We start from the raw sequence: 23,506 nt of genomic DNA, 5'->3' as shown, positions 1-23,506 counted from the left end.
ATGCTTGTAGACATGTCGTCCTCACTCTGCATGCTTGTAGACATGTCGTCCTCACTCTGCATGCTTGTAGACATGTCGCCCTCACTCTGCATGCTTGTAGACATGTCGTCCTCACTCTCACTCTGCATGCTTGTAGACATGTCATCCTCACTCTGCATGCTTGTAGACATGTCGTCCTCATCTGCATGCTTGTAACATGTCCTCACTCTGCATACCTGAAGACATGTCATCCCTGTACATGCTTGTAGACATGCACCCTCATTTTACATGCCTGGAGACACTGCATCATTAAGGCACAGCTTGCTCAGAATAAAATATTCACGATAAAGAATCACTGTAGTCTACAAATATTGTGCCATTATTTATGAAACCATCATTTTCTTTGCAATGTCATTTGATGAAATTTAGAATATTTATAGGTATGTTGCTGAAGCTAATAATTGCTTGACAAATCATTCAAAGCACAGTCCCTCTATCCACCGGTCTGGAAACGTGGCTGGTTTCTTTGTGACACTCCGTGATATGAACAAACACACGATTCACACCTAAAACAAAGGACACTGACAATGTTCAACTGGCCGTTATATCGATGTCGCTACCCCACGATCCTATGACAGCCGCAATGTGATCGTTCAAAAACATGACGTTTGTGGGTTGTTATTTTCAGAATATCACAAAACATTACAACTTGTTCCCTTTAGAAACACTAAACAATTTATTTTTTCATTAAATGGGTAACGTTGCCCCTCTAGATAAAGCTTGAAAGGGACCACACATTATGGTTGCATTATGATCACGATCGAAAAACAAAATGGGCACGCACTGTTCGCAAGTGTCATGGACTATTGCCCGAAATCAAGAAGACAGGCAAAATCAGCTGACTATTAACATCGACAGCTGAGTAAAAATTTTCAGGTGTGTTTCCAGCCGTGCCTGAGCGAGCGTACGTATCGAGAGTTCGCCATATTGACACTGCATGGGAAAATGTGCGACCACACAACTAAAATCTACATGCATTTCTGCAGTTGTCTTTCCTATTCTGTTCAGTTAACAGACATGATTTCACAGAATATTACACAGAAAACATATTTAGATCATATTTGGAGACACTGACTACTAGCATTGCATGAGAAAGGGACCACTAATTTTCCGGTGTGATTCCAGCTGTTGCTTGTGCTACATACGTCAAACACTCGCAGCGGTCAACCCCAGAAATTATCGCACACTATCATCATTTACGATGGGATAAGGATCACGAAAAACACACACCGGTTCAGGATATGATAATTTCTGTCTTTGTGTCGTAGGTAGACGCAGAGAACACTTATAGAGCCAAAAACAGCGAAAATTCGAGAAAGCGTACACACAATTGGGGACTGTGGCATGCAGGACAAACCCAAGCTACGCATTATCACGTGACTGGCCCTCGTATCGCGGTTCGGCTGTGCGGTCTAGGTGATTGACACCTTTTACAATAGGCGTTTCCAGACCGGTGGATAGAGAGACTGTGACAAAAGCTATGGCTTAACGTATACAAAATGAGTTTGCATTCAAGTCACATAAGTTTCATCCAGGAAGAAGATAAATACAATGTAATTGCTTCTGAAAACATGTGTCAAACAGCAAAAAGTATATCAAAGTTTCCAACTAATGCCCCTTTTAAGTCCAGATCACTACCAAACAAAATAAATGGAGAATAATGCTGTAAAAAGTCTTGTTTCAAAACAGTGTCTAACTTGCCTGCTCATTTTAGGCCTGGATAGAAAGAATCAGGCCAAAATATTCTTACAGCAGATATCAAATTTTTCTTTACTGTGTGAAATATCTTCTTGTTAGCACACATTGTCTGACAAGCATTTTTTTTGCTTTGCTTTGCTTTTAAACATAGGACCAAAGTCACAAGATCTGAAAGTTGGAGATGCTGTGGACGGAGAAGTCAAGGATGTACTCCAGGACAGCCTGTTGGTGCAATTACCTGGTGGACAGCAAGGCAAAGTTTTCATCACTGATCTGTTTGATCAGTTTGTTGATAAGCCATTGGACAAATTCCAGGAAAACCAGCACCTAAGGTAGGTGTACTACGTCAGAATTTGTTTTACATGTCAAACTACACATCATTTTCACAATGACTCAGTGAGCTAGGAAGTTATCCAAGTACAGGCTGTCTTAAATGCACTTTTAAAAATAAATATGATATAAATGCTATTGATAAATACACAAAGGACAATTAATCATCAAGAAATAATATGTGCAATGCAATCCCTTTGTTTTTGTACTGACCCCTCTTTCCCCAGGGATGCAGAAAATAGCCAGTGGCCATTGAAAAGAAGTTGCTACATACCACCTGTACTTTTATTTTTGCCACTCGTAACCAAAATTTTCTACATCGCTGTTCCCTCTCAAAACAATGCCTCTCAGTTTCAGAATTACATTGTACACTGATTTGATCATACTATCGCGGAGTAGGACATTAGCACAGAGGTTGATGTGTGGCACTAATGTATGAGTAGTTGTTATCATACATCTTACATTCATCACCAGAGCATCAAATGGCCTAGAAGTGTCTAAATGACCATTTTCATGCAATGTTACAACGTTTTTGTTTAATTTCCTGCACCAGTATGGATAGCACTCTAAGATGTGCTTCTGACAGCCTGTGTGTTACTACATATACACAGAGTGCAAGGCAAATCCTCTTAATCATGTGATAGGTACTTTGAAACCATCCTTAAAGGAATGCAAAGAGGCACTTGAAAAAGGCACGGTTTTGAGGCACCCAGAAACTTTCAACTTTACCATCATATGCATTCGATACAGCTGTTTAGCATGCCAAAATTCTATCCCTCTCGATGGTAGCTATAGATAGATAATATTCTTATTGTTATTGTAACACATGGTAAACAAACAGTGTCTAGCCTTCTAAAAAAACAGATGAATCACATTTTATGTGACACTGTCAGTTTTTGTGATAAAGCCCTTAAAAAACACCATCATGAACCATTTTACTGTAATCAGTATCATATCTGAGCATAGACAGTGGACTGTTTATGATCCAAGATACCAGTCTGTTAATATAACATTTGTCCTCTGTTTCAAAAGTTCTGTACCCCTGCATTCCTTCATTAGATGCTGTATTTTGGATTGTAAGGACAAGCGACATATTACCCTGTCAGCAAGGCAATCTAGAGTGGACAGAGAGACATCACAGACAATAGTGGACTCAGATATTCAAAGCATTGACGATGTGACAGCGGGTGACCTAGTGAAAGGTTATGTCAAAAACAATACAGATGTTGGTGTCTTTGTAAGGTAGGCAATGAGAAGATACTTTTGATCCTCTTTCGTAACTCTTGATAAATTATCCCGTTCCTTCCATACAAGTTTAACCTTGCCACAGGAATCAACAGGATTATACCATAATTCGGCTATCAGGGGATAGATTATTATCCAGGAAGGCTAACAGGTGTGGATGTAAATGTTAATCTGTTTTAATCTTGTTTGTGTTTTCCCTTTACTCATTTTGATAGCACATGAACATCAACAATGCACTGTAAATGCGACTCTCCAGCAAATGATTGTGTCCAAGAGATATTAAAGGTATGCAGTCACCTGTAATCTAATATGCCCATATATGGTAAAAGGGGCGTCCTTGGTATTCAAAATGCCCATTTGAGGGCGCTGTTTTTAAAAAGCGGCCACCCGCTTAAAATCTGTGATTGGTTAGATTTTCTTTTTCCATGGTAACTGTGGCAAAATTAGAACAGGTGACAGTATACCTTTAAATAGTGTTCAACAAACATTTTAATCTTAGTTGCTGTCTCACTTTACCAACAGTTTATGCAGGAATTTACATGGTAGGGTGGAACTGAAGAACTTGTCATCATTTTTTGTACGTGATGCCACTGAAGCATTCCAAGTAGGACAGCTTGTCACTGCCAAAGTTTTGAGGTAAAGTCAGCTGAAGTACTACATCCTGCCATCCAAGTACACTTTCCTAAACAAGGTGACAGCTTGCTACTTCAGCAATGTGCATGAGAGCTGCACTGTTACATTTTCCACTGAATTCAGTTCATCTCGTATCCATACACAAAGTAGGCCCAATAATATCACCTTAAAAAATCACCATAGACCAGGGTCTGATGTAAGGATTTAAATATTTTGTCAATTCGACCACACCATCCATTTACAATCAGAATATCTAAAAGCTCTACTTTAAGATATTAACTATTTTAAGTTATGTTTTGAAAGTGGTACATCATGTAACATGAACAGTGTAATTATTCTCAAATTACTTGAATTCTTATTATAATTAAATTTAAAATTACTGATACATTGAATTCATAGACTGCTTTAATTGATTCATATTTGATGTAAGAACCTCTTAAAATGTCAAAACTGACTTTTTCTCAGTTGTTTCTGGGCTTATTAATAACTTACTGTATGAAAACCAAGTCCTATACCCTTTGAAAATCAATTCTGAAAACCATGAAATAAATTTGTCGGCTACAAAAACAGCTGCAATCTAACACTTCATTATTTGTAGAGACTGTTTGTGGAAACACAGCTTTCATAAAATCCAAACTGAACATTCATTACAGCATTGACAGAGTAAGAAAAAGAATTGAACTGTCACTGCATCCACAACACACTGATCTGGAAGACCAACTGGCAAAGAAATACCGAGGCAGTCTGAGAGCAAGCAATGACAGCGCCAAAATTAAACATGCTGTAAGGAGGAGAAGACTCAGAAGAAAGAGAGAGGAAGATGGATCAGACAGTGGCATTGATGGTGTACTTAAAGATGCCATGGATTCAGATTCTGAAGTTGAGGTGAACATTCACACTCAAATTTAATTTTTCATACCAATTTTACCTTCTACAAATCTGACCACACAACTGTGACCAGACCCTGATACAGAAACAGCAGAAGTTTCGAAAAAATCAATAAATATTAGTTTTTATCATTTCCATTAATAAGTCTATCAGACTATTTTTATGTCATAATAGTATCAAAAATATACTTTTGTATTACGTTTGTCCTTTCAGTTTATTTTTTTCACAGTCTATGCATTTATGCTTTGAAATCAAAAGACTGAATGTAAGTGGGTGCATCATTGTGTGGATACAGTTATTCACTGTGTCCAAAAACCTGTGCATGGCACTTGTGCATTTGGAGCACAGTTCAGTTCTTCAAAGACAGATCTTCCTTCTTGACAAATAGTTGTTTCCGATGACTTTCCTGGAAATATATGATAGCAGTTGGATAATTATTGACTATCCATGCAGTACAGATTCAAAGCTAGAAACATGAATGGATAACCACCAGTATATTCTGATTAAACTGAACCAGTTGGCGAGTACTTTTCTAAATACATGAGTAGACAAACCTCAAGAAAGGTTCATTTAATTATATTTCACTTGACACTCCTCATGTTGCAGATAATTACATCACAGAAACCAACAAAGGAATCCAAACTTCCAAGGTTAGAGATATCTGGATTCAATTGGAGTGACAAACTTCTCACTGAAGAGGACACGGTAGGAAAAGAATCTTCGGATGAGAGTGATGATGAAGATAAAAGTGATGTCAAAGAACAGGTAAAGATTTCTAAACCAAAATGAAAATATTGTCAAGATACACAATGTGCTATGAAATGCTTTTACTGTGCAGCAGATGACACAGTTCATGGGGGTGGTTGTTCAAAGAATGATTTATTGAAGAGTATATCGTCTTTACCCTGCTGAACAATGTTAATGGACTTTTAATATTCTGAAAAATTACATTTTGCTTAAAGCAATCTGGAAAATTACAGTTTTGTTTCAAGCATTCTTAACCCTTTTGGTTAAGATGAATCATGTTTCTAAAGAGTATTCATTTGTCTGAAAATAAGATAAATTTTCATGTTGTGTTTTGATATCTTTGTGATCATCATTGATTCAAGCTTTTGAATAATGACATTTGAAATGTGATGTGACTTAGAAATTGTGACAAAGAAATTTACAAGACTTTTGTTGTGAACTACTCAAGATCAGGGAATATTATCGTAAATTTAGTATAGCATGATAATAACTTTTGTACATTTCAGCCGCCTCAAAAGAAAACAAAGAAAGAGAAACTTCAAGAGAAGAAAGAAATGGAAGCTTACTTATACAGGGTGAGTTCTGATTTAGTAATATGTCCATTATCTTTCATCAGCAACACTAGTTATACCGTGATCGATATTCACATTCTGTGCAATTGCTCTAATATAGCACAGATTGGTATGAACTGATTCAACCATTTCCCAACACTTCTGTTCAGTGTAGCTGCAATGTTGTCAATGACCTAACTGTTAAGGACTACAGTACAAATGACAAAATCTTTGTCAACCATTCAAGAAGATTGAAGAAAAGATATGTAAACATTATCATTAGAAAGTGGCAACAGCTCAAAATGTACAAAACTAAACTCTTATCTCAAATAGTAATTCTTATATGCCTCTTCTGCTGGAAGGAGTCAATTACTTACTCATATTTGTTGAGTATCAGAATTTTAAGATGTCTTCTGGAGATGCATTTGAGAGATTTAAAACATACAACACATACTGAAAAGGCATTGAACACTAATTAGGGATACTCAGTGCTGTAATTATAGCGTGTCAAGGTGATTGGAATAATGCATGTCAAATTCTCTTTTTGTAATGTCTGTTTCTCTTCAGCTACATGACTTCTTTAACTGTCATCTTGCCCAAGACTTTTGATATTATCAAGCATGTATTTGTAGGCTTACTAAATATATTGTAGACACAAGAGAATCATTATGATACCATCTTGTTTTTTTCTTGTAAAAGCCATCAGGTGATACCAAAGTAATTGCTGTTTAAATCCAAGTACTTTTCAAATGTTTTACACAGTATATGCTAATCCCTGTGAATATTCATATCAAATGAGGCTGTGTAAAAAGATATAGTTGATCGTATCTAGCATTGCAGTATGATCTCCATTGTATTCCATGCTGATTTTGTCTGTAAGGTTACTAACCAGCCACAGTAAGAGCATGGAGTCCATTTCCATGACCACATGTAGCAAAGACTGATTCTCTTATCAAAAATGGTTACCTCTCTTGCACCCTACAGACAGAGAATGCCATGATGGACCCGGACAGGGCTCCAGAGACCGTTGATGATTTTGACAGACTTGTCGTTGGCTCACCAGACAGCTCAATAGTATGGATACAGTACATGGCATTTCATTTGCATACCACTGAAATTGACAAAGCCAGAGTTGTTGCTGAGAGGGCTCTCAAAACAATTTCATACAGGTAGGGACTGTCATGTGTGAAACTGTCCACCTTGCATGTAACAGGGAACCCTTACAAAGTTCTCTTGAGAAAGGAAACCCAAAACTGCAATAATAGTCATTTTATCGTAATAGTAAATGTACCATTGCTTTTAAGATAAATTGCAAGGCCTTCCTTCATAAGAATGTTACAAGTAATATTTTTATAGTTTTAACCCTGCCACCCCATTTTGCTGTGTAGTGGTCCAACTTTTTCATGGAAAACAATATGTTCAGGCACAACCATGGCAGTGAAAGAGCTAAAAACTGCAGACTAAAAAATTGTAGGTATCCTGGCCACAAATGAGGATTTTACAATCACACAATCTTTTTTCTCTCACAGGGAAGAGCAAGAAAAGCTGAATGTATGGATAGCATACATGAATCTTGAAAACTTGTATGGTACAGATGAAACACAGGCCAAGGTGTTTGAGAGAGCTCTGCAGATGTGTGATCCACTCAAAGTGTTCAAAGCTTTGATTAATGTGTACATCAAAACACAGAAACTACAGGTAGGTAGAGCTTTACTGAAAGTATGTTTGGAAAGTTTATGTTGATTTCTTAGATTCTGATAAATAAAAAACTTCATTGACTGAATTGAAATACCTAAGTTTCTGCTGTCTTATTTCTTTGATTTACCAAAGTTGAAGCAATGATTCTTTCATATCATTTCATATGAAATAAAATATATTTAGCCAAAAATATTTGTCAAAAATATTTTACGTTGCATGATTGGCTTTGTAAAAAGCGAGAAATCCATAAATTCTTGTAAACACTGGTCGAACATCACCAGTAAATGTAATCAGTGTAGACACTGCAAGGTTCAACCTGTGGCGGTAGTCTCATATTGCTCTGTTTATGATCTCTCGTACAGCAAGCAGAACAACTTTACACCACTATGGTTCGGAGGTTCAGTCTGAACAAAGATGTCTGGACGAGTTACGGGATGTTCCTCATGATAAATGGAAAATCAGAAGCTGCCAGAAAACTCATGCAGAGAAGTTTCAAGAGTCTTGACAAAAGGGATCGTAAGTGTAAAAATATAACATTGGTCTTATTTCAAGACCATGATATGAATATGTGTATTGATATGCACTCACAGAACACACCATATTACGTAACATACGTCTTACAGTCTTGGTGATTCTGTCATTGCCTTCAGGTGTTATCAATTTGAGATAGCTCGTTTACCCTGTGCACTTTTCAAATGTTATAAGTTTTGTGCACAATACTCATGAATATTTATATCAAGTTAGAGTTTGCAAAATAGTAGAATCTAAAAAAAATTTGCTTTCCTCTTTTATCATCTGGCTGTAGTTCAACCTGGTTGAATTCTGTTGGAAAATTTTTAGCTCCACTTGCTTTAAAATGGGACAAAAGCATGTAGAGAACCTCACCTGAATGCTCTGTGTTACATGCAAATTTTAAATCAAACGCATGTATTGATATTTATGTTTTGCTTATCGAGAACAAAGACCATGTGTCGTTCAAATTGTGTATGTTCAAATCAATCTTTATAGCGTGTCCTTGCAATAGCAACAGGCATTATTTCAAAACTTGTTTTTTTGTTGCAGATATTGATGTGATAGTAAAATTTGCACAGTTTGAATTCAAACATGGTGAAGCAGAGAGAGGAAGGACTATGTTTGAGAATACTTTGAGTAACTATCCTAAGAGAACTGACATCTGGTCCATATACATTGATATGATTATCAAACAAGGTGATTTAGATGCGATAAGGTGAGAACCATTCAACCCTTGGAACAGTATTCTCAATTGTCATATGCAATTTCAGTGCATGAAAAGTGGTGAACAGATGCACTTCCATATTTGCAGAAACATTTATGCTATTTGGCAGAATTTTGAAAACCATTAAAGATCACCATCAATCAAACGTTTAGAGAAATAATGAATGTACCGGTAGCACTATCAGTATGCAGGTGTTAACCCCATGACGTCAATTCATAGCATTTGGACTGGTACTTTGATAGCATGGCAAAAACATAACCAACCTTTTCACTATCGTGGTTTGGCAAAACTCCTTGTCATCGATGACGAATGTGGACCACTTTACTGGGAACTAGGGGTGAGCAGGTTAGAGCGAGATCAAATTGTGTAGCATGTGATTATGTTGCTGATGTTTATGTAGTATGTTTCTATAACAATGGAAACCTTGGAAAACTCCACAATTTGGAGAGCGTGTATCACATCTTGGTATTGTATTGTTTTTCCTCCTTTCAGGAAATTGTTCGAGAGAGTCATCCACCTCAACTTGTCGCCCAAGAAGATCAAGTTCTTTTTCAAGAGGTATCTGGAGTTTGAGAAGAAATTCGGAGATGAGAATTCAGTTTCTTCAGTGAAACAAAAAGCATTGGAGTATGTTGAAGCTAAAACAGAAGTAATGGATACAGAATGAAACTGGGAGTGTATTCACTGTTCTTGAAAGGGGAAGGGGGGCATTTTATAATATTGAAGTTGGTAGGACAGATTTCAGCTAAATTTTGTTCCAAGGAATAATACACATACCAGTAAATCTACATACCTTAATACATATTGAGACGGATAGATAAAAGATCATGTTATCACAGCATATTATGATTGATTTTTTCCTCTGGGAAGCTATTATTGATATGCTAAAGCTCAAATTTCTCTGTGTAATTGAATTTTAGCCATTGTTCTCAAAAATAAAAAAAAAAGAGAATTGAAAATCACCAGGAGTTGAATTGACGAGTTGTACCATTCTGTAACTCACTGCAGTGAACTGTTATCAGATTTTATCTTGAGTAATTTATCTGTAAGCTTTCAATAGCTACTTTGAAAAATAAAATTTTTTCCAAGTTATTCCTTTTACATGTCTCATTTCATTGACAAAGCTCAAATCTTGTCATTTTCCATTTTGTTCCTCTGATGCCAAGCGGTATGAGAAAAGGAATTTCACTACTGTTCCAATAGCAATGGAGTGCGCCCTCAAATGTAAAGTATCAAAGAGCTGCACAACTTCAGAGCGTCTGCTTTTGAAATACACTTTGCTTTTGTGCTACAGCACTCGGGTCCAATGAAAATAAATATTGCTTATCAGTGTTTTAAGATGTGGATTCCTGTCATCCATAACATTTGTGTTGTTGAGCACTGAGGTCATTGATAGCAACATGACCTGGGAAGAAGAAAGAGAATGAAGCTGGCCCAGCAGGACACTGCTTGCAAAACAGAAATTGCAGTCAAAACAAGGTTTGAAGGGAATAAAAACACTTTTATTATTTTCAAAATAGGTTTTCATCTGAATCAAGGCAGGAAAAATTCTGCCATAAAAATACGCTTAAGGTACTAAGTACAGGCATTGTAGTAAAAAGCAACAAGTGCTGATTCATAAAGAGAATGTTAAAACGTGGATCTATCAAGCAGCAAGAAGCATAAATTCTTTGACATTGCAATGTATCGCATAAAAACATGAAATATTTTCTATCTTTCAATGTCATGATACTGAAGACACAGATACTAATGGCAAATATGATAACATGATGAAACGCGAAGGAAAATTCAAAATAGCAATTCTTGAAGGCAACAGATCTACTGGTATGAGATATCAAAGACATTCCATGTGGACTGGAAAAACATATTGATCAATTAAACTTCTCATGTACTGTTCATATTTTGATTTTGTATTACACATCTGATTGCTGCATGCATGGCAGAGGATGTCGGCTAAGCAACATTGTTGGTACATTCTGAACAAGGGGCTGAAACAAGGGAAAGAATCCTTTTGAGTTTCCGTGGTAAAAGTGGAACAAAGCTTAGCTCCGGTACAATTCAACATTTATCACAAAGGCTGTGTCTGTATCAAGTCAACATTACTTGGACAAGCTCTGATTCTTATCCTTAAGAGGATATGGCCAGTGGAGGATGTAATGTGCCTCTTCAACTTCAATCATTATCCAAGGTCTCAAAATCTCTGCATCCTTTTATGACAAAACCATTAGCATGGTGATGACATTTTTTGTGGCAGTTCTTCCTTTGATCAAGAGCAATGTAGTGTAATTCAAACGTACACAACCTCCTACAACTCTCTCATCATAAGATGAAAGCATGGTACATTCGTATCCGAAGGTTTACAGTTCGAGTAAAATTTAAATTTCTAATTTTTCCCACGAGTCGAAACTTGAACACAAAGGATCTCCAGTCAACAACCAGTGTTCCAAGTAAGAGTGCACAGCAGGTAGCTGTAGGATCTTTACCAAGGACTCTTGCACTAAAAATGCCACAAAACCATATTATTTAGAAAACAATCTAAAGAAATCTGTAAAATTTGACTATGAATATATATAACAGAATACAATGCCATTCTGCAGTCTGGAGTCTTGCTTTCCCCTTTGCAACCTGTACTGTTCAGATAGGACTTGGATTTGCTGTTCTATCAACACTTCTGTAATGTCACTGGCCTATTGACACCACTGCCCTTACCGAAAATTATTTCTACTGCAAATTTGCCGTAAGTTTGCTGCAAATATGCAGCAAGCATATAGCTTGCAGGAAGGAGTTGCAGAAGTTTGCAGGTAGATGTGACCCTCCTGCAAACCCTTAAGTCAGTTTGCAGCAAATTTGCGGTAAACGACTAAGTTGCTGCAAATTTGCGGCAAACCAGATTATTGCTGCAAATATGCAGCAACACATGATTGACATATTTCCCACTTTCATTACCAGGGAGTACACACTACACACTGAGTACTGTTGCACTTCGTGACATGTGTAAGCAACATAAAATTGATCTTTCATTTATATTTTATGTTCCTTTATTTCATAACAGACAATCCACTTTTAAATTATAATAACTGGTAATGCTAGATAATGAACAGCTTCAGTTATGCTGGTGAAAGCATTGCATGGATATAGAGTGCATCTATAGTATATACTGTAGTGACATGATGTAATAAAAGTGCCCTTTGACAATCTGGTTGGGTAAATTATGGTTGGATCGAAAACTGAATTTTTTAGGGAAACAAATTTTTGAAACAGGGACTTGTCTGTCTTGCAAGTTACACCCTGTATTTTCTGCGAATGATACCAAAATGCAAACAGTTTCGAACGAAATGTGCGTTTGATGATGGTCTGTAAGGACACGTCGTAGACTTTTGTTACTGCAAATCTGTACAGTAATGTTTCCGCTACTACCTCCAAGCAGAGTAGTGGCTGTGCTCCAAGCTATTCATCCCATCAAACTATAGTACATGTATACGGTACGTACAATGCACTGCAGCAACAGTCTGTCCCATCGATGCCGCTGACAAAATCTCGCCTTCTGATAACATGGGTCGAGGTAAAAGGCTTTTGTCCATGTTTTCAGCGTTAGAGTTATATTGCCGAGCACAAATTTGAGATTTAGGATTACACTCCATCCCGAGTCGCTGTACGAAAATTCAAAGCGCCGCTTCACCAACGTCCAACACGTCCTGTGTATCAGCTGCGAGCAGCCGACATGTTTACACTCTCCGGTCACGGTTCATCAAGGTCAGTTCGCGCATTGATATTGATTCTTCGTGCTGAAAGAATTTTTACTCTCTTTTTAGTCTTTCTATGATAAAAATAACCATTTTAATTAAACTAATAAATTAAATGCTATATTAAGTATGAAATATAACGGATTGGTGCAGATGTAGAGTCAATTCCAGCATTTAAAAACGGGACTACATTATCAATCGCGTAATGATTTATAGATCGCACTTCCGTTATCGTTATGAGGCTTGATCGGCGCGAAGTTAGATTTTAGTACCATCGGCCAGTGTCGGCTGCGTACTTGTGAGCAGGGAGTTTTCTAGTGGACAATTTCGTGATCTTTCTATGGAATCGCCAGCCAAATGATATCACATAGTTGCAAAAACGTGTATACAGTACCAGGGACAGGCGGAGTTCTAAATTTGTGAACGCGAGCGGCAGTAAAGATGCCGACTATATTTTCTGAGTACGGTATTTACACACAGCACGGTGAGACCTGCAACCGGACCGGGAATCGTCCAGCGTCTGCGAGCCGTTCAGAAATGTAAGTCAATGTACCGTTCGTCTGTACATCGATCGCTATAATTATGTTCTGTAATCGTTGTATTGCAATCTTTACCTAAAGATAAATTTTCGTTGAGTACTGATTCATACTGAATTCACTTTCGTTTCACAACAGTTACTTACAGTAAGTGCTGAGATTTTTGCAGATTGTCGCCGTCGTGTATGTAAACAACATACGGCGAGTTGTCCGCTGTCGGACATTTTAATCATTATTAATTTAATTTCGATCATGAATATTTATGCATTTTCTGCTTCAATTTTTCAACTTGATTTTGTCTCATTTTCAAATAATTATGGATTTCTTTCATGAAATTTACAATGTTTGGTCAAACGGTAAAGACTTGCACTCTTCCCTGAACGATTTATATTTTTCAGAATCCATTGCTGGTACACTAAAGGGACAAGAAATTCAGAGAACAGAAAGCCAAATCGCAGCCTTTGACAGTAATGTAAATGTTACATGAAACTTCTCAAGTCAAAAGAAAATCTTGACATGATCATGACACTTATGTGGCATGAAATGAACATGGCATATAAAATAAATTGTACCACATTGAATTTAACCTTTTTTTCTCTGTCATCTTTTTGTTTATAATAACTTTATTTGCGCTGACCATTGTTTCTCGTGAAACTGGTATTTCAGAGTTAAGTTGGATAAATAATATTCATATATTGGCAGACTGTTGACAGCACAAGATTTGCTTTATCCAACTAAACTCTGAAATACCAGTTTCACGAGAAACAATGGTCAGCGCAAATAAAATAATTTGCTGTATGGAGTTTGCGGCAAATTTTCAGTAACATTCAAATTAATTTGCCGCAAGTTTGCTGCAAGGATTGTGCCGCAAATTTGCTGCAAAGAGTTTGCAGCAACGTTGCGGCAGGGAGTTTGCTGCATATTTGCAGCAAGTTCACAAGAAACCTAATTTGCATCTGAAAATGAACCACCCGCATATTTGCGGCAAATAGTTTGCTGCAAATTTACTGCAAAGCTTGCCGCAAATTTGCAGTAACATTTGCGGGAGGCCTAAAATTTCCGTAAGGGTGTACATGTATTTACATCACAGCTGAGACCTGTTTCACCTCAGTGCACTTGACTGGTACTGGTATCATTGACTCTTCATCAGGGCTGTCTCTGGGCACCATACTTACATCACCATTACTGCTGGATGTCTTGGGCTTCTTGCCGGTTCTATATTCCCATTCCGTCACACCACATTTCTCCACAAGGCTCCTGGCTTTGTCATCCAGCTCCTCCCACTTTTTCTTCTGGAATATCAGCCCTCCTTTGTTTCCTTTCCGGAACAGCTTCCCCAGACCCAAATTGGTGAGTTTCCTCATGAAGAACTTTGCAGCTGGCGCCGCATACCTGAAGGGGCAACAAGAAATGAGTACAAATTATGGTTGTGGAACTTGGACAATTTTTCCCTACTGTCTACCTCACACAGATACATGCACAACCCATACTGACTGCATAAGTTTCTGTGTTATGTTTATGAAATTGTAGTTAACTTCTGTTACTGTAAACATGTTATCATTTCCCTTCTGACTTTAGACTAAGCCCACTAGTCACTGGTGTTTTTGTATTCATACAATAAGATAGAACATTGTATTATCTGACAATTTTAAACAGAAAACAATTTGCTAACCTGTTTCTTCCAGGGCCTGGCGTGTCATACGGTGGCATCAGGTGAACTTGCATAACTTTGCTGGAATGTATGCACTCCCCATCATGGATAAGGAAGCTACGGATATTGTTTTCACAATTCTCCGGGAATTTGGGATACTGGCTTTCGTAGTATTCCTCCAATACATCTGGGTCCAAGGCAGTGTGTGAAGCACGGTTACGGCAGTAAGCCAAAGAAACCTGTTCATCACTGTCAGGGATTTCCTGCTGCGTGGCTGATATCTTAGGGCTGGGCGTGTTGTCACTGATTTTGTGCATGTCAATGTTCAGTTTGAGTTCCTCTGGCATTAGGGACAACTTCTGCAGCAGGTAGCACTCTGTGAGATAGGCTGCTGCTGTTGCTGCATCACCAGTGATTGTAGATGAGTGCCATTGCGTATCAACAACCTCCATGGAAGCCAAAAACATCTCTGTCGTGTTGTAAGCTGCTTCAATAGCCCCATTCAAGACCTGCACTATCATGCACAAACGGACAAATTGGCTGCGCGCCTTGGCCACGACCAATCTCCGGTTCTCGTCAAAGACTAATTCCCGTTTCCTCACTGTGAGTGCGTTGAGATAAGACCTTGCTATCTGTAAGGCATCCTCACTAAATTCATAAGTCACATGATTACTGCTGTGAACCGCTTGGATGAGAGTGAAGACATCATGAAAAGAAGGCATTTCTTTGGTAACCGTGCTCAAATCCTCTAACAGAATGTCTTTTTCTGCTGGACAAGAAATCAGCAGATTTGCCGACAAATCATCAATACACTCAGCACTTAAATGCTTCACTAAAGACTTTGAATCCATAAAGCCGGCAAAATTCAAAGATGTTGTCAATTCAAATTCATCCATGTTGTCATTTAGGTAATCACCATCATACAAGCTGGCAAACTGCTTCTTTTCAAGATTGCTCTTTCTGTTGAGTTCCTCGTAGAGGATTTCAAGATCTTGAGAGAAGCAGAGTAGCTGATTCTGATTGGCCGACAGAACCTGATGTAGCTTATCCAAAGTGCTGAGATTTGTGAACAGCTTCCTGGACTGGCCCTGCCTGAAACCCAGCAAACTTTGTCCTTGATCTTGAATGGGAAGTTTTGACTGTGTAACCTTTAAGTCACTGAGAAGTTTCTTGGTAGCCATGAAAGTTTCTTCTCCTTTCCTAGTTGCCACGGCGGACCACAAGATGCATGGCTCTCTCCAGCAGGGGTTCACTTCACATTCAGCGTTCTTTCCCATTAAACTTGCAGTCATGGACAGCAGTGGAAGGAGGAAGAATTCATCGGGCACCCAAATGCATTTGAATATGTCAGGATGAAATTTGTCAGCTTTGGAACCCTCAGCTGTCCGGAGTCTACATGTATACTCCATGCCTGTGCCATTTTGGTGTGGTATGTTACGTTGTCAGTGTTGGAAGTTGGAAATACAGACCTGTATGTAAATGACATTGTCAAAACAGAAATATGTTAGAATGTTTTTATACCTCTTTTATCTTGGTCTTTTGTCTGGTGTGTGTGTGTGTGTGTGTGTGTGTGTGTGTGTGTGTATGTGAATCTGTATACCAGTGCATCACACGTGTACATGTATATATACAGCACAAGTTAGGATGGAATTTAGCTGGGGACAGATTTATTCACTCTCTTACTGTATGATTCTTTAGGAATTTCCATTTCTAAACCAGCAGAGAAAATTAAGTGTACACCATCCTGTAAACTTCAAAAAGTTCAATATTTGGCCAAAAAGTTGACACATAGTGGCTGCCATTTTGGATGTCAAATATTCATAATGCTTCTGTAATAGTGTATTCAAAATATTCCCCTGATTTTTGTATATTATGAAAAGGAATTAAAGTTGTCTAATATACAAAATGTGCATACCAGTTTAAAACTGTTGCATAAAGTGCATACTACCTAGTTCAGGACTCATTTGAGGAGTTAATATCTGCTTGAAAAAATGAATAGAGAAAAGTTAACAGTCCTCAATTTGATAGCATTTCACACTCTTTCCCACCATGGTTTGACCCAAACCTATCACTTTCTACGGCAACTTGGACTACTACACAGGGTGAAAGGGGTACATTATTTACAATTTTGGTAAACAAGCTACAACGAGGGTGACTTACTCGGGGTCTCTTCTCATCCTTTTTGTACCCATCTCATTGCTCACTGAGTAACTGCTCTGTGATGTTGCTGTTGGTTGCATGGATGTTCTCTTGGCTTCCAGGACATCACTCTTACTGACAGGCAGACTTGGACTGCTGTAAACCATGGATGTATTCCTGTGGAACAGAAGGATTCATTTCAACAATGGGATATCACTCCGGTAATTTACCTCATCCCTCTTTTAGAAAATATTAGACAGCAAAATCTCAATCTCTAAAGTTGACAAATACGATTCACCATTAAAATTAATCTTGAATTCGCAATACTTGTCTAGTTTGGAATAACTGACCATGTCTGACCTCCATAACTGAATGTAAACATTAGTCAGTCTTTGTTTTAAAATATATTAATAAAAGCTGATTCATCTTCAACACCTTGGTTAAGCCAGACAAAACCAAAATCATGAGAAAATAACACCTGTTTCAATTGTAAAGCCCAACAGTTACGTCTCTGTTCTGCTTGTGCATGTTTAACGTGTAACATTTGTAAACAAAACAATCTGTATCCATTATTAAAATCTTTAACCAATATTTTACAATACAAACATATCTTCCGCAAATTAAAGGAATTCTGCCCAGTTCACATGTATACAGTTGGATTTGCTGAGCTTTTATACAAACCCAGTACATATCTGCAAAATTTAGTTTACTCTTTCCACATTTTGTGCTTTGTGAAAACCCCAAATATCACTAGTGTACATAAGTATAGGTAAAATTTTACAATCAAAACTTTTCATAGAAATTACAACGTCAACAGATACATATTTAGACACAGCTCTTTTTAAAGAAAGATGGCTTTACAAGCTTGTTCACAGTATGTTATACTGAAGTAGATATTGGTTGTCTGGGTTTGTAGATGACTAATTTCAGTACAGCATTGCCACTAGAAATACTGAGAGTGGTGTTTTTTACCTTCAGTTGTAAACTATACCAACAGCATACATACTGCAGATTAAAAAATAATAAAAATTCTCATTGACTCTTATTATTAAATGTTGCTCATCTGCAACAATTTTATACGTAACAACCTATAGTACACACAGCATTGTGAAACAAACAGCTTTTGTAGCTTTTGAGTAAACTATGGATTGTAATATTTTTCCTCTTGCACACTATGCATTCAGAACCTGGCCTGTACTTGAATGCAGAACTATTTTCCCCCACAACTCAGAGACCTTTTATCAATCCATCTTTATTCCACAGAACAGACACTTACCCGTCCTTTTCGCTTAATAATGATGTTCTTCCATTATCAACCCCATGCACATCTAACTGAAATTTAAACGGATGAACAAATTGTGTGAGTTCACTAATTTTTCAAACCAGGAAAAAATATCATCTGCCCCATGCCTTCAGTCAAGAAGGCCACAATTATCCTGGTTTGATAATTGCCTCGTGACAGACAGTAATGATAATATATATAATATTATGACGCACTGAAAGCAATATGATACAGTTAGATATCATGGTAGCATAGAACTGATTTTACTAGGATCAGAGAGGCCATTTTTTAGTGGTCAATTGGGCCATTCACTCACTGACAATTTGCTTTTTAATAATTCAAAAAAATTGCCACTTGGGGTAAACATAATTTCTATGAACACTGATGAGCAATCTGAACAGCAGTTCTTTATCAGCTGCAGTTTTCTACAAGTCACTGATTGGAGAAAAATATTGGTCACTATTTATTATTAATTCCACTTTTAGTAAGTATATCAATGCCTAGAGAGCATAAATGAAGGAGTTATATCACTATAGTCTATTGTATGATTACAGATTTGCTATTGATAGACTAGGCTAGACAAAGTATAAATTAGTCCTGACAATTGCCCCTTATAATTTTCCCTTGTGAATTTTTTTTTTGAAAACCAATACAATAGCAACAAAAAATACTTCTGGATTATTTTCATGATTTTATTGTAGAGACATTTTTTCTGCAGCCTCTTTCCCAGCAATTTATTTTAGAATGTCAGACAGTCTTCACGATAAATATGATATAAAATCACTCTAATTGTAGTACAATGCTCTCAGACTGTTTTATAAACTGTGCCAGACACCGGGGCCAGACAATGGTAACCATGCCAAAACATGTAATCAAAGTATAAATGGAAATACTCACACATAGGGAAGTTTAAGGGACAACAGCTGTGTCATTATAAATTTACTGGCATAATATACAATGAAACCAGATATAGTGCAAAAGTTATGGAAAAAAATATCCAAAGTGCAGCTGCTTGTCCCTTTAGTTTAACACTTATGTTCTTATTTCAGGAAAAAGTGAAGAAATTCACTGAAAAACAATATTTATTGCTAGTTTCTCTCCAGTATATTTATTCATCCACCATTCATTTCTGTAAATTATTTTGTATGATTTGAAAAGAATTTCACTGGCTACCTCTGTTGCTTTGCCAGAAAAATCCAAGGAATATTTTTGTCTGGCCTTAGAGCTTTCTGTCAACCTACAATACTATAATTGACTGAAAGCAATTTTGTTGATTTAAAATAAAAATTTTTGCAAAGTGTTTCAATTTCTAAATGACACCATTTGATAAATAGTTTGTGAATTTTTTTTTACTTTTTAAGATAATGGTATCTTTAGACAGTAGGGATTTTACATCTGGCTGCCTCCATAATATTACACATCCCACAATGCACCCACAGTGACAGGCACTAGAGCTGACTGCTTCAAAGTTATTATTAGCAAGACCTTGAGCATAAATCACTCAGGGAAGGGAGTTCTTTTTCAGGAATGATAAGAACTATTGTAAAGCACTCCCAATGAGAGTCTGGCACGATCCAAACTGGAATGGAAACTAGTTGACAAAGTTAAAAAGTTACTTTGGAAAGTTACTTTGGAAAGATTGAAACTTTTAACACAGACAGTAAAGGGGGTATCCTCTGCTGCCTATGCCATATTAAGGCATAATAATTTGCCATAAAGCAACATCAACAATTGTACAGAGGAATTTAAGAAAATTCACTGCATAAAGGATATATGAAAATCTTTCATGAAAACTTAATAAATTATATAAACATAGGGCCAAAGTCCCTGAAGCTACTATAGACATGGATACAAAATTAAGTATTTCCTGACTGTATGAAATTATCTCACTAAGGTCATCCTAAAGACCTGTAAACCAAATATTAAAGCTGTCTGACCAGCGGTTTTGAAAAAAACAAGCGACCCAACAGTCGACAGAGCTCTGCTGTGTTATGAAGAGAATAACTTTTTGTGACACATGTATTGATGAAGAAGGTAGATATCTTTGATAGCTCTTTTCAGGATGGCCTGACTAAAATGGCAAAATTAGCTGCAAAAATACAAAATTGAAGATTTCATCATAATTTCAATATATTACATTAACATAAGCCTAGGAACCTGTATACCAAATATCAAAGCTATCAGATGAGTAACTTTTGAGAAACAAATATTTTGACCAAAAATGGCAAAAATTGACCCAAAAATACAAAATTGCAGATTTCATCATATATTCAATATATCATATTTAGTTCATCTGTAGGAACCTGTATACCAAATATCAAAGTTGTCAGACGAGCAGTTTTGATGAAATAAAGTTTTGACCAAAAATGACAAAAAATTCCTTAAAAATACAGATTTGCATATTTCATCACAATTTGAACAAATCTAAGTTGGGTTATCCCTAGGGACCTGTATACCAAATAACAAAGCTGTCTGACCAGCGGTTATGAAGAAGATTTTTTACCAAAAACTCCTTTTTTGGCACCAATTTGCATATTTTGCAATTTCACAAAATTAAAAGAAAAGGAGTTTCTCATAATCATATTTTTCATCTACACAACAAATATCAAATCAGTAAGTACTGCGGTTCTCAAGATATTTGAGTGGACGGACGCCTCACAAACTGACATACATACATACATACATACATACAGACTGACGACGGACGCTGGACGAAATACCCATCCAAATAGCTTCTATAGACTAGAGTCTATAGCAGCTAAAAATGATAACTTAAAGATTTTTATGAAGTGTATCAAAACATCTCCATTATATTCCACTATCAAGCTATTCAGATAAATCTTTTACTTTTCATGTGAAGAAACAAATTCATAGATTTAGCAGTGTATTTTTTCATGGTACTAAGAAATTGGCCATGTAACAACTTCAACCCTTTGAGCGCCAAAGTCAATTTTTGTCACCTTTAGAAAATATACTCCAGTCAGTTTTTTCAGATTTTTGTCAAACTTTTGATAACAAACTGTTCCAAATGAAATGTGGTATCCATTTGGTCCAAAATTATCAAAAAATTACAGAAAGATTCATAAAAATTGGTCAAAATGTTGCATTTAAAGTTGGTGGGAACAATTACAGCACTCCAAGGGTTAAAATTTGATAGTGAATTGAATTATTTTGTCTTTTAACCCTTTTCCTGCCAAGTCCATATTTCACCATCAGGTCAAGATGGTTAAAATTAATGAAACACAACATATTCCATATGGTGTATTTTAACATAATGCTGTACATTTGAAGGCTGTTGAAAACATAAATACTGTAAATTTGATTTTTTTGGACTAAAGATGCTATAACATACCAAGCCAAGCGGGTGAAAATACATCATGTTTTGGCTCAATACCGCTTTTTACTGACTTGGCTGATGGGGAAGTAATAGTCTTAATACTGTCTGGCAGGAAAAGGGTTAAACATTTTTTATTCACCAACATGAAAAAAAGGTACAGAAAAAGAACAACTACATCATACTGTCACATGATGTACTAAGGATCATTCATTTTGCATAGAAGTGACTCAAATAAAATTCATAAATACAAACTTAGACACTGATTCAGCATCCTGGCAGTGGAATTCATACTGACATGTCAAAAAATACTGTTAAAACATGTCAAACATCAAGAAAGTCAACTGCACTAGAGAAACAAAGACTAAACAGATGGCAATCAAGAAAAGTGTAACTACACACCAACTGTCATTATCTTTTGAGTTTTGCCAACAGCAATTGAGTCTTCAAAAGTGACTTCAAATTGTTGATCGGACTGTTGTCAGCAAATTATTTTGAGTAACCTAACACATATACGTACCTCATAGGGAGCCTTGAATATTTTTACCAATAAGTTACTCAGAATATTTACTTTATTATTCAAATTTATTTTGTGTGCACATTATAGGTCTCTGACCAGTTAAACTATTTGTCTCTCAGTCTCTTGCTTTGTTTGCAACATGTTTATCTTGGCTCTCTCCACACATTTCCGCTAAGCCTTAGTAATCCATTATCCTATAGGTCAATATATAAGAAGCCTGAAAAGTATTTAACAGTCCAAATAGTAAAACGTTATATCACTTCAATTTTCCTATTGCAGTTTTGGTAACTACCGGTACAATTCACATTTTAACGCCTTAGGTTCTTACTTGCATTGCCTGTAGACATCTGTTTTTCTCTTGCGTTTCTTTCAAAGTAGTGATCAGGTACTGGATGGGGTTTTCCGGCCTATCTTGTAATAATCTGTTCATTAGGTCCTTGAGAGATAAAAATATATTCTACAAATTATTTTACAGTTTAAACTAGGGAGTGGAACATTAGATTTGGGGAGGGTGGTCACGCTTGAAAAAACTGCAGACCAAACACTGCTGTTAAAAAATGAAGTGGTTTATACAAAAATAGTAGCTGAATGTTGTGCACAATTTTAACTTATTAAATCTTCATATACAAAAAACGCATGTTGGCATCCTGACAACCCCAAATCAAGATCCACCTGAATTCAGTAAAAACTGTCTGGCCGCCGACACGCATGCGTACTGCACTTCATATGCATATGCAAAACCATAGATCTATTTGCATTTGATAACGTCAAAATTCTACTTTAGAATTTATCGATAACTCGACAAAAGATGAATTTCTCACTAATTTTAGATAGAGGAGTACAAAGCAAAGATCCCGAAAGCAAAATGAGTCCAGAGATGAAAGCGTTCTCCGTCCTCAGTCACGCCAGCTATATCGCGTATCGAGCGAGAATATGGCTGCTAATGTTAGCGAACCGACAACACACGATGCTAACGCGTTTGCGATTTTGTGATACTCACGTTGAACAAACCATCTAACCCATGGCGCTTGATATAATCATCTCCCGGTGGTACACCGATAAGTCGACTCATTTCTCGTGCAGATTTCAAGAAAAAGTAGGAAAATATTTCACGAGGACAAGTTGGAAAAGTCCGTTACGTTTGATAAAGCGTGCGAACAGTCGAATCAAGTTTCGGTTCCCTGTCGAGCTTGCAGACTCGAGTCGTATGTGAACAACGATAATGAGGTCAGAGG

The 23,506-nt window shown here is 36.9% G+C and overlaps 2 protein-coding genes across 3 annotated transcripts in view; one reads left to right on the top strand and one right to left on the bottom strand.

The window, feature by feature from the left end:
* LOC139119702 (protein RRP5 homolog) overlaps positions 1-10,158 on the top strand; it is a 41,726-nt gene extending 31,568 nt beyond the window's left edge. For both annotated transcript variants that reach the window (XM_070683560.1, XM_070683561.1), the window contains exons 27-37: positions 1,889-2,069; positions 3,127-3,309; positions 3,835-3,948; positions 4,599-4,830; positions 5,440-5,598; positions 6,087-6,155; positions 7,116-7,300; positions 7,661-7,829; positions 8,192-8,345; positions 8,892-9,057; positions 9,559-10,158. In XM_070683560.1, coding sequence (XP_070539661.1) covers positions 1,889-2,069; positions 3,127-3,309; positions 3,835-3,948; positions 4,599-4,830; positions 5,440-5,598; positions 6,087-6,155; positions 7,116-7,300; positions 7,661-7,829; positions 8,192-8,345; positions 8,892-9,057; positions 9,559-9,733 — 1,787 coding nt within the window. In that variant the 3' untranslated portion in view covers positions 9,734-10,158. The remainder of the gene's footprint in view (positions 1-1,888; positions 2,070-3,126; positions 3,310-3,834; positions 3,949-4,598; positions 4,831-5,439; positions 5,599-6,086; positions 6,156-7,115; positions 7,301-7,660; positions 7,830-8,191; positions 8,346-8,891; positions 9,058-9,558) is intronic.
* A 388-nt stretch (positions 10,159-10,546) lies between these two features.
* LOC139119700 (uncharacterized) lies at positions 10,547-23,495 on the bottom strand. Its single transcript, XM_070683558.1, has 7 exons — positions 23,272-23,495; positions 22,600-22,707; positions 18,412-18,467; positions 17,157-17,312; positions 15,018-16,465; positions 14,419-14,737; positions 10,547-11,770 (listed from the first exon to the last, which is right to left on the bottom strand). Exons 5-6 carry the CDS (start codon positions 16,403-16,405, stop codon positions 14,425-14,427), a joined length of 1,701 nt encoding a protein of 566 aa, XP_070539659.1. The 5' UTR covers positions 16,406-16,465; positions 17,157-17,312; positions 18,412-18,467; positions 22,600-22,707; positions 23,272-23,495; the 3' UTR covers positions 10,547-11,770; positions 14,419-14,424.
* Between the last annotated feature and the right edge of the window lie 11 nt (positions 23,496-23,506).

The sequence above is a fragment of the Ptychodera flava genome, chromosome 20 (assembly GCF_041260155.1).
Source record: "Ptychodera flava strain L36383 chromosome 20, AS_Pfla_20210202, whole genome shotgun sequence".
NCBI classification, from domain to species: Eukaryota; Metazoa; Hemichordata; class Enteropneusta; family Ptychoderidae; genus Ptychodera; species Ptychodera flava.
The sequence above is the reverse complement of the archived record's forward strand: the minus strand, read 5'-3'. Positions and strand labels throughout refer to the sequence as shown.